The sequence below is a fragment of the Haliaeetus albicilla genome, chromosome 31 (assembly GCF_947461875.1).
Source record: "Haliaeetus albicilla chromosome 31, bHalAlb1.1, whole genome shotgun sequence".
Classification (NCBI taxonomy): domain Eukaryota; kingdom Metazoa; phylum Chordata; class Aves; order Accipitriformes; family Accipitridae; genus Haliaeetus; species Haliaeetus albicilla.
In genome coordinates, this window is record NC_091513.1 from 1,042,414 (window position 1) to 1,057,761 (window position 15,348).

A 15,348-nucleotide genomic window follows, 5' to 3' on the forward strand; every position below is an offset into this window, starting at 1 on the left:
CCGGTTCCTAGGTTCAAGGACCTGGTCAACTGCCTTGTCTCCATATCTGTAATGGTGGCCTTCCACAAAAAGCTGGGCTATCACCAACCCCAGGGTCGAGCTGGCTGCAGAGCTGAAACCTGAAAACCTCCAAACATGGAAGTGAAAGATCCTCTCTGGATGTCCTGCTGCAGTGCAGCACCACCCGCCTTTTCCTTTTTTTCCTAAGGCCCAGTGGGAAGCTGCCAGGAAGAAGTTTTTGCCTCTTGCCTCTGCCATAACATTTGGCATTGGAGAAGGGTTTGGCTTGACCATCTCTCCAGGTGGGGGTCACCTGCTTTTAGACTGCCCTGTGCTTCCCCTGCAGCACACTGAGTAGGACTACTGCCCTCAACCTCTCCACACAGCTCATGTGCTTTCGGCCCCTCTCCCCAACCTGACAGGCTTCTTCTGGACCTTCTCCAGTTTCCCCATCCTCCTTTCAAAATGGGAAACCCACTGGCTCCCATGGCATCCATCATAGCCCACATGCCCTTCTCTGCAGAGAACTCCACATCCAGTCAAGTCACATCCTGTCCTGATCCACGAGGTTTTTCTGCCCCAGTGCAGACCTTGCCCCCTGTCTCTTGTAAAACTTCTGAAGGTTTCTCTTGGCCAAATCCATAAGTGTTTCAAGGTCCCTCTAGGTTGCAACTCCAACAGATCAGCCTTTAAGTTTTGCGGGCCACTGCCCCAAAGAAGACAACAATATGGGGGAACTGCCGCACAATACAAGTAATGAAAAAGAATGATGTGGTTAACGGAGCTGCTACCCAAAGTTGAAAACACCACAGGAAACATCTTAAAAATAAGATACGAAACAAGAAATGCAAGACCAATGTGGAAAGGATTAAGAAGGTAGGCTGTTCTTTTTGGCAGGTTTTATAACAGTACAAGAGAAGAGCTTGGGTGGGGACAGTAAAGAGAGAAGCAAATGATGTGGCCAAGGTTGTTTGGTGTCAACTGTGAAGCAGCTCTGCACCTGATGCGAATTATTTCTGTGGTCAGGGAGAACCTGAGAGATTTCTCTCATTTGAAAACATGAAGGGGAAGGAAGGACAGCATCTTTGAGGATCAAAGGGACTTCAGAAGGTTTCTGCAAAAAACCTGCTGCTCAGAGCAGGGCCAGACCAGTTTACTCAGGGCTTTATCCAAAGACACCTTGGTCACTTTCTGGGATAGAGCCCGCAGAAAGGTCCTGCGAAACACCTTCCAGCATGTGGCTATCCTCATGTTGGAAATGTATTTCTCTGTATGTACACTAACCCCCTTCTTTCAGCCCACTGCCTCTTGTCCTTGTGTCTTGTACCATGGACACGAGCCTGACTCACTCTTCCTGGGAACACTGCAATGCTGCTACATGTTCACGCAAGATCTTCCTTTCTCCAGGCTGGACAAGGCCAGCTCCCTCAGCCTCTCCTCACAGGTAAAGTGTTCCTGCCTCAGACCATTATGGGGGCCCTTTGCTAAAGTTGTTCCAGCTTGCTGACAACTTTCTTATATTGGGATCTGAAATCCGGACACAGTGTTCTGTATAATCCCTTCCCTCAATCATCTGGCCGTGATCCTGTTCGTATAACCCAGGGTCCTCCTGTCCTCCCTTGTTTCCAAGGCACACGGCTGTGTCCTGTCCATCTCGCTGTCCACCAACACCTTTCCAAAATGCCTCCTTCCAGCCAGGCAACACCCCACCCTTGCCATTGCCAGGGTTAGTCCCCTGCAGGGACAGAAACTGGCATCTGTCCTTGCAGGATTTCCTGACTTTCATGCCAATGCATGCTCTCCTCTTCCTTGAAGCCTTTCCCTGAGCACAGGGGCCTGGAGACCATTTCAGGAAAGACTCAGGCACAGCAGGCATTCATTCCTTCAGCCCCAGCTGTGCCTGCTGTTATTACATCACCTTCCCCATTCAGCAGCAGCCCTGCATTTCCCTTGTTCAGCCTTGGTCTATTCAGAAGTGACCAAAGCTCTTCTGTTTTCTTTTGACTTCCCTTGCAACCAGCATCTCCAGGTGAGCTTTTCTTCTCCTACACACATACCTCCACAACAAAGGCAACAGAAATTCCTGCTTTGTACCTGTCCTTGCTGACACCTCCTGGCAGCTTCTTCGTGGCCCTTGTCAGTGGCCTGTCCATGTGCTGTCCCAGCCCCATTGCCCAAACATGGTTCCACAGCCCCACTCTGCAGGCACAGCACGGGAAAGGGTACAGTCAGGAATGGGGAAATTTCCCCCATTGTGATCCCAATGGCAGCCTTCAGATCATAGTTCCCCCATGACCTTCCTACTTGTGCAGCTTCCCCAGCACCCGACCCATGTCCTGCTGAAGCCTTGTCCCACGTGGGGCTTTGCAGACAGCTCTGCTCCAGGGTCTGCCAGGATCTGCGGAGAGAGAGAGGCTGGGCAGGGCTGTCATTTACAAAACCAGCCCTTGGTCCAGCAGGAAAATGGAGATGGCCTCGAAGCAAATCTCACCCTTAAATATGGGGTAACCAGCAAGTGCTGGAAATGGCCGATGAGAGATGCTGGGGGTGACAAAGGCCCTGAGCCGCCTTCCTCATACGTCCATGGCACCAGGGGCACAGACTGGCCTCCTCCTCTCCTCTGCACCTGCATGTCTTCACTCTTTTCCACAAGCCCTGCCTTTGCACCACAAACACCCAGTGTGAGTCCTTGCCCTGCATGGTCACACAGTACAAGCTCTACACAGATGGTTTTTTTTCTCTCCTGGGCAATTTCCAGCACAGACCAGCTCCCCCTAAACTCTTCCCACTTCCCTTCACCTCCCTCCACCTCCCCTGCCCTCTCCCCGCTGCAGCCCAGTCTGGCATGGCCCCACAGCAGTGCCCACCACAGGGTGCGGCAGAGCTCTGGGCACTCACCCCACAGCCCCAGACCCTCTGAAGGGCACAGCAGCTCCTCGGGGGTGGAGAGGGCTGAGCCCCAGGGCTGGGGGGCATCTGTGGCACAAGGCCTGAGGAGATGCCCTTCTATGATGGAAATGCTGCTATGGAGGCCAGCTCTGTCACACAAGTGCCCATTGCCTGTCCTTGCCTGCAGTCACAGGCCTGACACACCGCAGGGCTCTAACCAAGCTTGAAGAGCACTCAGGCCTTCCACCAACCGAAGGGTTCAGAAGGAAAGCATGGAAGTGGGAAGAGAGCAGCTCGGGAAAGACCAAGCACTGGTGCTCCCTGGCACTGCTGCTGTGCCGGGACTCTTTTCTTCTTCCCCTCTGCACACAGGCACTGCTCCCTGCAGCTGCAGAGAAGGTCTTGCAGGAAGGATCTCAAAAAAACCAAGTCACTGCAGGGCCCCTTATTTTGCTTAAACACACAGAGGGTATGGCTCCTCATTTGCACAGCCTCCAGGGCACAGGAAGACTGGATAGGCTGTGAATTAGAAACTGGAGGAATACAGACACTTCTTTGTGGAGAGTATTCAGATAAGCAAGACAAAGCAAAAAGAGCAATCAAAAATCGCACTCAAAACGCAAAATCACCCTAAAAACCCCAGCAGCATGGAAAAATCCATGCTGGCCATGCCAAGTCACCTTCTTTTTCATCTTCCCAGAAATATCATCCAGGAGGACATGCTCAGGGACACACTGCTCTCCTATAGGAGGTTAAACAGCCTTTTGTTCCCCTGGTAATCCTCTGGCCTGTGTTGGAAGACAGCTGTCAACTTTTTTGGAAGCCATCAGCGACTTGTCCTGATCTTCATGATCTGTCAAAAAAGATGCAGGGTGAGCCTTGCTACAAAATTGGCTTGCTCCCTCCCCAGCCTTGGATGATTCCCCTTTGCTCCCAGGGGCTGTTCAAGGCTGAGTGTGCTCAAGTAATCCCTGACTTGATCCCCACTTACTGCTGGTTGTTTTCTTCCAGGGTCCTGCAACCAGTCACAAAGGCCTGGCAGATGTCACAGCCAAAAAAGTCATTAAGTTCCTCAGCCTTACCTGCTCCTACACTTAGGAAGATCAGCAGCAGGCCCACATGATCCCTGTCTATTCTTTTACGGTTAATGAACCAGTATCAGCTCATCTTGCTGCCTCTGTCCTCCCCTGCATCTCTCAAGGCAACGGGACCTTTGGCTTTGGCATCGTCCCTACATCCTGGGACAAGGTTTCTACATTCTGTTGGCAGCTTTCCCTGCTTCCACCTCCTGCCTGCTGCCTTTTTTCTGTGGAGCTCAGTCAGTTCACACAAGCAGCCTCCGGAGACGGTTGCTTCTCTTCACGGGTATTTGGGGAGATCCTTCTTGTGCTTGGAGGAGGCTGTCCTGTAAGGCCTATCAGATTTCCAATGCTCCTTCCCCCTTCAGAGCTGCTTCCCATGGCACCACTTGTCTCAGTCTCCTGAGTATGTCAAAGTCTTCTCCTCTGGAGTCCCAGGTCTGTGCTCTGTCTGCTGGCCTTGCTCACTGCCCTTTGGTGTCTCATCCCCCACTAATTCATGGCCATGGCAGCCAAGACTGACACTGACTATCATCACATCCTTAACCAGCTGTTCCTTGTTGGCCAGGATCAGGTTGAGGTGAGAATCACCCTTGGTGGCCCACCTAGCAGCTGTCTGAAGAAGAAGTTGTCCCAAGAGCCAACTTCAGGCTGTTGGCACCCTGTTGCTTTGCCTTGCCAGGGAATGCCAGGGCACTTAAGTTCACCACAGGAACCTGCTCATGAACCTGGAGACTTCCTGGGGTTGCTGACAAAAGACCTTTTCTGTTTCCTCTTCCTGAGCAAGCAGTTTGTAACTGCAAACACAAGGTCATTCTTGCTGACTGCTGCTCTGATCCTAAATGACAAAAGCTCGTCCAACCTGTTATCTGTCACAGAGAGGACCTCCATAAATCCAAGCTTCCCTTTCATTAAAGTGGTATACTCCTCATCCTCCCTGCTGCTCCCTGGGCAGAGCCTGTATCCCTCCATTGCAGCACCACAGCTCAGCAACCTGTCCCACCACGTCTCATTTAGTCCAAAACCATCACAGTTCTGTGACAAGCTATGGGTCTTCAGCTCCTCCTGGCATTGCACATTTGGGCCACAGCATCTCAGCTGTGACAGCGTTATGGAGCACAGACTTCTCACAGGGAAACATGAACACTGGTCCTGACCAGAAAAATATTGAACACCAAGTTCTTAAGGCTGTCCTACACCGTGCTGCATGTACAGCACAGCCATCAAACCTATGCTATGCTGCACAGATCCCTTGGCCACAGGACAACCTCAGCAGCATGTTGTCACACAAGAGCCTGCAGGCAGGTCGCACTCTGGACTGGACATTACATCTCCTGCTTGGCCTTGCTTGTATCTAACTGTGCAGCAAGATGTTCTCATGAAAACATCGTTTCTGTTTGACTGTTGAGACGATGAGTAGACCTCTTCCTTGTAAGAAAATCCTACAGTAGCTTGAATGAGCAAAACAGGAGACTGTCTTCTATGGATGGGGTCTGCATACATTGCTGCATTTGGGTGAAGGCCCGTTCAGTGCTAGACCACCTGGGGTTCCCACCATCTAAAGGGACCGCAGATGATCTGCATGATTCTCTCTTTAGAGTGTTAACGATGATGAACATAATTTTAAAAGGTAGCTTACAGTCTCCAAATCCCTTTCTTACTGGGCTCATAACAGAAAAGCATCTCCTAGAGAAGAAAACACTCTCAGCACCCTTGGATGCAGCCCCTGTGGTTCCTATGGACTGGTGAGGGTGTAGTTTGCTTGAGTAACTGCGGGCTTGATCCCCATCCACTGCTGGTTGTTCTCCTCCAGAGTCCTGCCTCACAACTCAAAGGCCTGCGAGACCTGGCTGGTACTAACCGAGGCTGTGACGTAGAGTACCTCAGATCTATCTACACCTACACTTCCTCATTTCAGCAGTGGTCCTACCTTATCTGTTTTTCTTCTTTAACACTTCCTGAAGTCCCAAAAGTTCGTCTTGGTGCCCTTGAATTCCTTTCTGAGTTTCTACTGAGTTTTGATATGGACCATTGCTGTGCTTGCAAGATGTTGTCCTTGAAGACCAGATCTATCCAGGAACACTCTGAAAATTCTTGGTCTTTTCATTGATTGTATCATCAAGGAAGTGAGTAAAAACCCCTGTGTGACATGCTTTATGTTCATGCAAACCCAGCAGCTCTTGGGTGGGGAAGGGATGGACCTTGCCTCTCTGATGGCATCTGATGACTGATGCCTCTCACTGATGGCATCAGTCAAGGGCACACAGGCACCAAATCGCACTCTCTGTGATGCCGTCTGGAGTGTCTGTGATGTACCAGCCTGAATGGGAATTGCTTTCCTGTAGGTCCTGTGAGGTCCATGCCAGCCTTGGCATCTCGTGTAGCTCTGTGGCCCTGGATCTGGACATTAAATAGAGTACCTGCCTTGAATTCTGTTAGGCAATGTGGGGACAAACATGGGACACATGCCATTATAGTCAGTGGAGGTACAGTAAGTCCAGCTGATGGAAAAGAGAGACACCCAGGTCTTGCTATGGTACATGACTGCAATCGTTCATATGAATACCTGTATAAAGTGCCATAGAGATAAGGAGTAGGAAAAGGTTCTTTTGGCCTTTATTTGGGCATAAGCTGTCATGTCACTTGGCCAAAGGAATTTCCCACCAGGCTCATACATGATTCCCGAGATGTTGCCCTGCCTCTATGAACTTCTCCATTACAGTTACCTACATGTATCTTGGACCACCTCTGGCAACTCAAATGTCAACAGGTACTTGTGACTGAACACCTGACTCCTGCTTTTCATCTCCATTAATTCAGATGGGACCTGAGAGAAGGAGCTCACATGCAGGTGCCTACTTTGTGCCCACCCAAAAAGAGTTAAGAGGAATCCCACCTCCTGTGGCTTTGTGGTGTGCATGGGAGGGAGTTGAGTCTCCTTTAAATACCATGCATAGAAAAGCAGGATGAAATGTGACCATTGACCCATGGATGCCTTCTGTCTGTAGGTGTAAAGGAGATCCCTGCCTTTCACTGTCTGAGTATCCTGTCTAAAAAATAACACGAAAAAAGTGGTACATTAAAAGTAACTCTGAGAGAAGGATTATATTTCTGGAAAGAAAAAAAAGGTCACATGTAGCTGTAACTTTGTCTCTGAGTGGAAAATTTTATTTCAGGAAAGAAGTGGCTCTCCCCAGTTGAGGGAGGGAACACCAGTGATTGCTTCAGCCTGTTTCCCAGCAGGTTCCCCTGGAACCCCAGGGACACCTGGGGGGAGCCCAGAGGGGGCAGAGAAAGGGCTGCCTTGGGCTGGTCCTCTGCTGCTGAGCTGGGCTGGGCTCCTGGGCTGGAGGGAGCTCATGGCAAGCAGGCAGCACCGCAGAGAGACAGCTCTGCCCAGGAGCAGCTCCTCTGCAAAGCGCAGCAGGGCTGAGGGCACCGCCTGCAGGCACCGAGGGGAGAGGAGGGAAGGGAGAGGGAGGTTGGAGGCAGTCTGAGGTGGACGGAGAGAGGAGAGAGCTGACTTGGAGAAAAATCTTGACAGCCCTTTACAGGGTAAGTCTCTGGCAGCAGGGCAATGCAGCTGTGGTTCCTGGAATGACCTCCTAAAGCTGGCACATCCCACAGCCTATGGGATCTCTCAGGATGACTCTCACAGTGTCTGCAGTGCAGAGAAAAAGTCCGTGCTTTGGAGCACAGCTTCCCTGCTGCACCCTCAGAGGGACAGGGCATGTCAGCTGCCTTCACCCGGGGATGGCTGCAGAGTGTGAAGGTCGGTGTGCAGCCAGGGGTGCCCAGGGCTGTCCTTCTGAGCAGGGTCCCTGCACCGTGGGGGGCTGTGTGCTGGGGCAGGGACTCTGCCACCGGTCAGGGTAAGTACTCAGCCTGACTGGGGAACTGCAACAGCAGAGTGGGGAGAAGCTGTGGGTGGAAAAACAACTTGCAGCAGGACAAGATCCTTCTGCTGACAAGAGGGTGCTGTGTGGGTCAGGGCAGCTCACTGCTCCAGATCACCCCTAGGACATTTCCAAGGGCACTTTTCAAGGGGAAGGTCGAAGTAGGGATTACTATATCATAAAGATCTTTCCTGAGCCTGTGTTTTCTGTTTCCTAGTCTTGGGGAATTTGGGGAGAGAAATAGAAGAGTAGCTGTTATGCTTGAACAAGTCCCTGAGACTCCTGAGCTGTAACTTGGAGTGACCAGTAAGTCTGAGAGGAGCCTCCTGAAGTAGAGCACAAGGACTGAGAACAACTGCCTGGCTGTGCTGGTGTCTGGGAGGTGGCATGCACAGCTGGGTAGGGGTCACTCTTTCCTGAGGCTTCAGCTGCCTCTCCCCTTGCCTCTGAGCCAGTCAATCTCTGCTTTTTTCCTTGGTTCTCCACTTGTCTGTGTTACTGTTACCTTGTTGCTGCTGTCAGGCTCTGTGGGGATGGGAGTTTCAGCTGCAGAGATACACACACACTAATATTGTGGGTCCTCCCATGCAGGTGTGTCCATGGGAACAAGTGTCCCAGCTTTCCTATCATCTGAGGGGTTATGCTCAATGGTGTCTGTGGGGCTGGGGAATGAGCTGATTCTCCCTTACAGAGATGCCATCACATCAGGTCACTGGGCTATCACCTCCGAGTGTCCTTCCAAGCTTTTAGCTGCCCTGCAGGATGCAAACCTGTCTCATAGCAGCTTTCTGTGATCTGAAAGCCCCATGGAGAAGCATAGAGATGCTAGGACTGAGGAAATGCTCTTGGATTGGTCAAATGAGCCCAGTGTGTCCTTGGCTAGAAGCAGGGTGCTGAGACTTTGAGAAAGGGTGAGACATTTGGTGGTCTGCTGTGGATGTCTCAGGTCTCAGGAGCCTTCAGCATTTCTGCTGCACTCCGGGAGAACAGCATGGGCCAGGCAAGTCAAGAGGATTGCCTGTGTCTTAGTGCCTAGAGAGGGGGAGCTGGTCTGTCCTTCTGTCTAGTTCCTACTTTCACTGTGCTTGCACCTTTCTGAGATGGAGGGTGATCACGCTTCCATGTTACCCTGAAAAGACACCAGACACTGCTGAGAGCAAACACAACTCCCCAGGGGCGATGTAGGCAGCTGTAAAAAGAAATAGAACTCTTAAAATGCTTTTGCCCTCCTGGTTCCTTAGCACTGGCAGTGCAGATGATGACAATCCCTTCTGTGTTAGGAGCGGCTTCAGGTGACAAATTCAAACACCAGACTGGCCTCTGCCCGCATCAGTCCCATGAACCCACAGCTGCAGAGCAGGGCTGACCTTTCAAGAGCCCATGGGCAGAGGCCCTGCTCTTCATTGCACGCTCGGCCAGCACCAAGCAGGGCTCCAGCCACAGACCTGAAGGAAGGTCTCCTAGAAAAGGAAAAGGGTCTGTGTGTGTGAGAGTGGGAGGGTCTATGGGAAATGGCTTTGATATTGCTCTGAGAATAATGCCCTGACTCTTCACTGTCTTTTTTCTACTTTGACAGCACCCCACTACCACAGGAAGAACATGTCCAACGGCAGCTCCATCACCCAGTTCCTCCTCCTGGCATTTGCCAACACGCGGGAGCTGCAGCTCTTGCACTTCTGGCTCTTCCTGGGCATCTACCTGGCTGCCCTCCTGGGAAATGGCCTCATCATCACCACCATAGCTTGTGACCACCACCTCCACGCACCCATGTACTTCTTCCTCCTAAACCTCGCCCTTCTTGACCTTGGCTCCATCTCCAGCACTGTCCCCAAAGCCATGGCAAATTCCCTTTGGAATACCAGGGCCATCTCCTACCCAGGATGTGCTGCACAGGTCTTTCTGTTAGTCTTTTTGATCTCAGCAGAGTGTTTTCTTCTGACTGTCATGGCCTATGACCGCTACGTTGCCATCTGCAAACCCCTGCACTACGGGACCCTCCTGGGCAGCAGAGCTTGTGTCCACATGGCAGCAGCTGCCTGGGGCAGTGGGTTCCTCTATGCTGTGCTGCACACTGCCAATACATTTTCATTACCCCTCTGCCAAGGCAATGCTGTGGACCAGTTCTTCTGTGAAATCCCGCAGATCCTCAAGCTCGCCTGCTCAGATGCCTACCTCAGGGAATTTGGGGTACTTGTGGTTAGTGTCTCTTTTGTATTTGGGTGTTTTGTTTTCGTTGTGCTGTCCTATGGGCAGATCTTCAGAGCCGTGCTGAAGATCCCCTCTGAGCAGGGTCGGCACAAAGCCTTTTCCACATGCCTCCCTCACCTCGCTGCGGTCTCCCTGTTTGTAAGCACTGCCACAATTGCCTACCTGAAGCCCCCCTCCATCTCCTCCCCATCCCTGGACCTGGTGGTGGCAGTTCTGTACTCGGTGGTGCCTCCAGCCGTGAACCCCCTCATCTACAGCATGAGAAACCATGAGATCAAGGATGCCCTGAGAAAACTAATGACTGGATGCTTTTTAGAAGGAATAAACTACCTCTTGTCTTCTCCATAGTACTTATATCTCATTACAGACCCGACCTGTCTTTTGCTGGTCTTTTTATGGTGATTTTGGGTGTGGTTTTATTCCTTCTTTTTCACTTTGTTTTATTTATCTGAATGCTTTCCACAAAGAAATGTCTTTCTTCCTCCTGTTTCTAATTCACAGTCTGTCCAGGCTTTGCTGTGCCCTGCAGGCTGTGCAAATGAGCTGTGCCCTCTGGATGTTTAAACAAAATAAAGGGCCCTGCAGTGACTTGGTTTTCCAAGGTCCTTCCTCCAAGACCTTCTCTGCAGCTGCAGGGAGCAGTGCCTGTGTGCAGAGGGGAAGAAGAAAAGAGTCCTGGCACAGCAGCAGCACCAGGGATCACCAGTGCTTGGTCTTTCCTGAAATGGTCTCTTCCCACTTCCATGCTTTCCTTCTGAACCCTTTGGTTGGTGTAAGGCCTGAGTGCTCTTCAAGCTTGGTTAGAGTCCTTCTGTGTGGCAGGCCTGTGACCACAGGCAAGGACAGGCAATGGGCACTTGTGTGACAGAGCTGGCCTCCATAGCAGCATTTCCATCATACAAGGGGATCTCCTCAGGCCTTGTGCCACAGATGCCCCCCAGCCCTGGGGCTCAGCCCTCTCCACCCCTGAGGAGCTCCTGTGCCCTTCAGAGGGTCTGGGGCTGTGGGGTGAGTGCCCAGAGCTCTGCCGCAGCCTGTGGTGGGCACAACTGTGGGGCCATGCCAGACTGGGCTGCAGTGGGGAGAGGGCAGGGGAGGTGGAGGGAGGTGAAGGGAAGTGGGAAGAGTTTAGGGGGAGCTGATCTGATCTGGAAAGTGCCCAGGAGAGAAAAAATATCAGTGTAGAGCTTGTAGTGTGTGAGCATGGAGGGCAAGGACTGACACCAGGGGGGTGTGGTGCAGAGCCAGGGCGTGTGGAAAGCATGGAAGAAATGCAGGTGTAGGGGAGAGGAGGAGTCTGGTCTCTGCCCTTGGCAGTGCGGACAGATAGGGAAGGTGGCTCAGGGCCTTTGTCACCCCCAGCATCTCTCATTGGCCATTTCCAGCACTTGCTGGTCACCCCGGGTTTACGGGTGAGTTTCACTGTGAGGCCACCTCCATCATCCTGGTGGTCCAACGGCTGGTTTGGGGGAACAGACAGCCCTGCCCAGCTTCTGTTCTTCCCCAGACCCTGGCAGACCCTGGAGCAGAGCTGTCTGCAAAACCCCATGTAGGACAAGGCTGCGGCAGGGCTTGGGTCGGGTGCTGGGGAAGCTGAAAAAGTAGCAGGATCATGGTGGAACTGTGATCTGAAGGCCATCTTTGGGATCACAATGGGGGGAAGGTCCCCACCCCTGACTCTCCCCTTTCCCATGCTGTGCCTGCACAGTGGGGCAGTGGGACTGTTTATGGGCAGTGGGGCTGGGCCAGCACAAGGACAGGGTGCTGACAGGGGCCATGAAGCAGCTGCCAGGAGGTGCCATCATGGACACTCTTTCTAAGGATTGTATACCAGACGTTAATTACTGAGAACTTATAGCTATTTTTGTCATGTAAAAAGAAAACTTAAATAGCCTTAGTTCATAATCGAGAATACATAGGAGTTCCATTTCAGCACTGTCCTGTTACTTCTATTACTGATAGTTCCATGAATTCCAAAACGTCCTTGAGAGCTTCCATATTTTTCCTTGGTTCCAAACCTCGGACTGCTCAGACACGGAGAGTACTACTTCAAATCTCTGCAAACCAAATCTCTCCCACCTGCTCTCATCCATGCTCTTTTACCCCAGGATACTTCTAACCATCATGTCAGCACACTACGTGGTCTCTTTTTATCTGGGTGAAGTCAGGGTGCTCCCTCAAAATGCCTTCCCTACAGAAGTCTTCTCAACCTGCTGATGCCACTTGTATCACCTCTCACAATGTACAGCTCCATATTAGTTCAGCAGAGCTCCATGGGATGGACAGTTTTCCTGCTCCTTTCATTAGAAAAGGTGACAAAGAGGAGACACTCCTTCCCAGGAAGCCAGAGCCTTGGGTGTTGCTCAGCTGCTTCTTACTGGCACTTCACTCAGACTCTGTTATGGTGGCTTTGGTGCTTTTCTGTGACTACTCTTTCTGCAGAGATGATCTTAAAAAGACAATGATTTCATAAAAGATGGTCATAAAGGCCCTGTTGTAGACAACAACGTTTGCCATGAGCTCTGGAGAGAGCCAGGAAGATAGTTAATAAGCACCAGGAATATGCAGGAATCTCAAGGCCTCTGCTGAAGAGCGAGTGGCTCTGAGCAGCACTGATTGGCCATGTGTAGGGCTCAGAGAGAGAGTTGAGGGATGTCAGTGAGAAACAAGGAGGTGGCTGATGGCTTTAGCAGATCCTGAAACCCTCTCTGAGGCCAGAAATGGCAAGCAGTGGATGTCTGTGGATGGGGAAGAGGATGAGGTGTGTCCTGGGAAGATGTCAGGAAGGAAGACGCCTCTTCTGCAACTCAGGGATTAAAGAGATTTTTTTCCATGTTGAGTGCATACCCAGAAAATGGAGAAGGCCCGCTGCTGAGGGTGGCTCTCATGCCAAATGATCTGAACATGCTCTTTTCTTGCTTCACTTCCCATACTTGGATGGACCTCAGGAAACATCTATGAGTGTGGAGGATGCACAGACCTCCTGGGGTGAAGTATCATCACTGTGGGGAAAAAAGGGAAGGGTTTGTGAGAGACGTGGTTGTGCAGGGAGAGAGCCGTGCACATAAGAATTCAAGTGAGCCTGGGGCTAGTGGAGCACATCTTTGGTGCTAGAGGAACATAAACAAGGCTTTGAAAGAAGCCAGATGGGTTGCAGGGAACTCAGAGATATTGTCTAAGCCTCAGAAAACTACAGCTTTATGTTTGAAGAACAGTGAGGACAGAGAGTTCTCAGTAAACCTTGGGATATCATGGGGTCAGAGTGAGTTGGGGAAGCAGGGGGGAGAGTTAAAATCTGCAGAGAAATAATCACTGACATAGGACAGTATAGGACAGCCTGTGGTGGGGAAAGCCAAGGGCTTTGGTAGGGCTGGGACCCAGAACTGAGGTCCTTGTTCTCTTGGCTAGGGCTGCTGACTTGTGCACTGAGTGGTCTCCATGTATGTCAGCACTGGCATGATTGCCCATCTGAAGCCCCCCTCCATCTCCTCCCCATCCCTGGATCTGGTGGTGGCAGTGCTGTACTCACTGGTGTCTCCAGTTGTGAACCCTCTCATCTATAGCATGAGGAACAGGGAGCTGGAAAATGCCCTGAGAAAAGTGATTTCATGGGCATTTTTCAATACCGGTAAACTTCCAGTCTTTTTCCACAAGTGACTCCCATACTAGGCCCATGCTTTCTTTTAGTATCATTGTTGTTATTGCTCTTTGGGGTTTCATGTTCGTAGACCAATACTTGGCCAGGCAGTCCTCTTCCCCTGCCACTGCAGGCTGTTAGTCTATCCCAGGTGCAGGATCTGGCCTTTGTCTTTCTTGTATCTCACAAAGTCCCTGACAGGACTGTCCTTCTGCCTGTTAGGGTTCCCCTGAATGGCATCCCAAGGCACAGGAATGGTCCTCCCAATATAGTGCCATCAACAAACATGGTGAGAGTTGCCTCCTCCAGGTCATGGATACAGGGGTTAAACTGCACAGCGCCCAGGAGAGTCCCCTGTGCAGCCCCACAATGCCCCAATATGTCCCACTGGCCTCCAGATAGGGTACGGCCCCTTCACCACTGCGCTCTCTGCCTCATCATCCAACTGGTGTTTTGCCTATCTCTTTGTCTATCCATCCAGACCATAAAGTCCTAACTTGAGTAGAAGAATATTGAGGGAGACCGTGCCAAAAATCTTGCTGAAGTGGAGGTAAACAACATCCACCATGCTCCCCTCATGCACACTCCTTCATCATGACAGCAATCAGGTTGGTGAGGCCTGATTTACCCTTGGGAAGTCCATGCCGATGTTGTCCTATTTTAGGTGCCCAGAAATGTCACCCATGAGGAGTCACTCAATGGCATGCTCCTCATCAAAGTGACCTTGTACAGCCTGTGGTTCCCTGGGTTGCACTTTTGGCCTCTTTAGGAGATGGGTGCCACATCAGGTTGTCTTCACTCTCAAGAGACCCCTACCAATTCCATGACCCTTTGAAGAGGACATTGCAAAGAAATATCAGTCCTCCCCTGTAACTCCCTTACCACTATTCTGCCTGTCCTAGGTGTATTTAGTTGCTCTACTCTTTCACATAGTTACACCTGTCCTGACACAATGACCATTTCTGAAAGTCATCTTTTCAGATGCAGACTGCCTAGGCAAAGGCCCTTTCCCTTATGCTCCACTTCTCTCCTTCCCTTACTCTTTGTTCACCAAGATACCTCTCCCCTGTGCAGCTGCTTTGAGCTTCAGGGAGCTAAGAGCTTGCCTGTCTTCCAGTAGCCTAATTGCCTCTTTAGCCAATTCTTTAATTGTGTTTATCTCTAACTTTTTAGTATCTGTCACAAACATTTCTCATAAGACTATCCCTTGTAGAAAGGCAGCCTCATTAGGAGCAGCTTGTACTTCGCATGTGGTGGAGGAGTGTGACTTATTGTTTATGAAACTTCATCATGGTTTTCTTTGCTTTGCTTGCAAATAGGAAAAATTCTGCTGGGCCTGTGTGCAGCCAGTTCTCTAAGGAGAGCAGGGGGGAGATGATGCAATGGAGCTGTAACCTCCAGCTGTAGAGATCAGTGGAGAAGCCTGAGGCAAGGAACAGAGATGGAAGCCCCCAGGTGGCCAATGTCAGAAGTGCTGAGGTTTGAGAGGTGAGGAGCAAGGGTGTCCATCCAGTGTCAGACCTCAAGGCACTGCTTTTCCTACCTGTCCAGACCTCCAGAGGAGACACTCTGGATCATTATCACTTGCAGAATGCTTCTCTCACCTCTTCTCTATACTGAAAAGTAAGAAAAAGTATCC

At 51.0% G+C, this 15,348-nt stretch overlaps 1 protein-coding gene across 1 annotated transcript; it reads left to right on the forward strand.

Moving 5' to 3' along the window:
* The first annotated feature begins 9,463 nt into the window (after window positions 1-9,463).
* On the forward strand, window positions 9,464-13,729 carry LOC138683187 (olfactory receptor 14A16-like). Its single transcript, XM_069774718.1, has 2 exons — window positions 9,464-10,354; window positions 13,652-13,729. The coding sequence occupies exons 1-2, from the start codon at window positions 9,464-9,466 to the stop codon at window positions 13,727-13,729; spliced, it is 969 nt and encodes a 322-aa protein (XP_069630819.1).
* The last annotated feature ends 1,619 nt before the right edge of the window (window positions 13,730-15,348 follow it).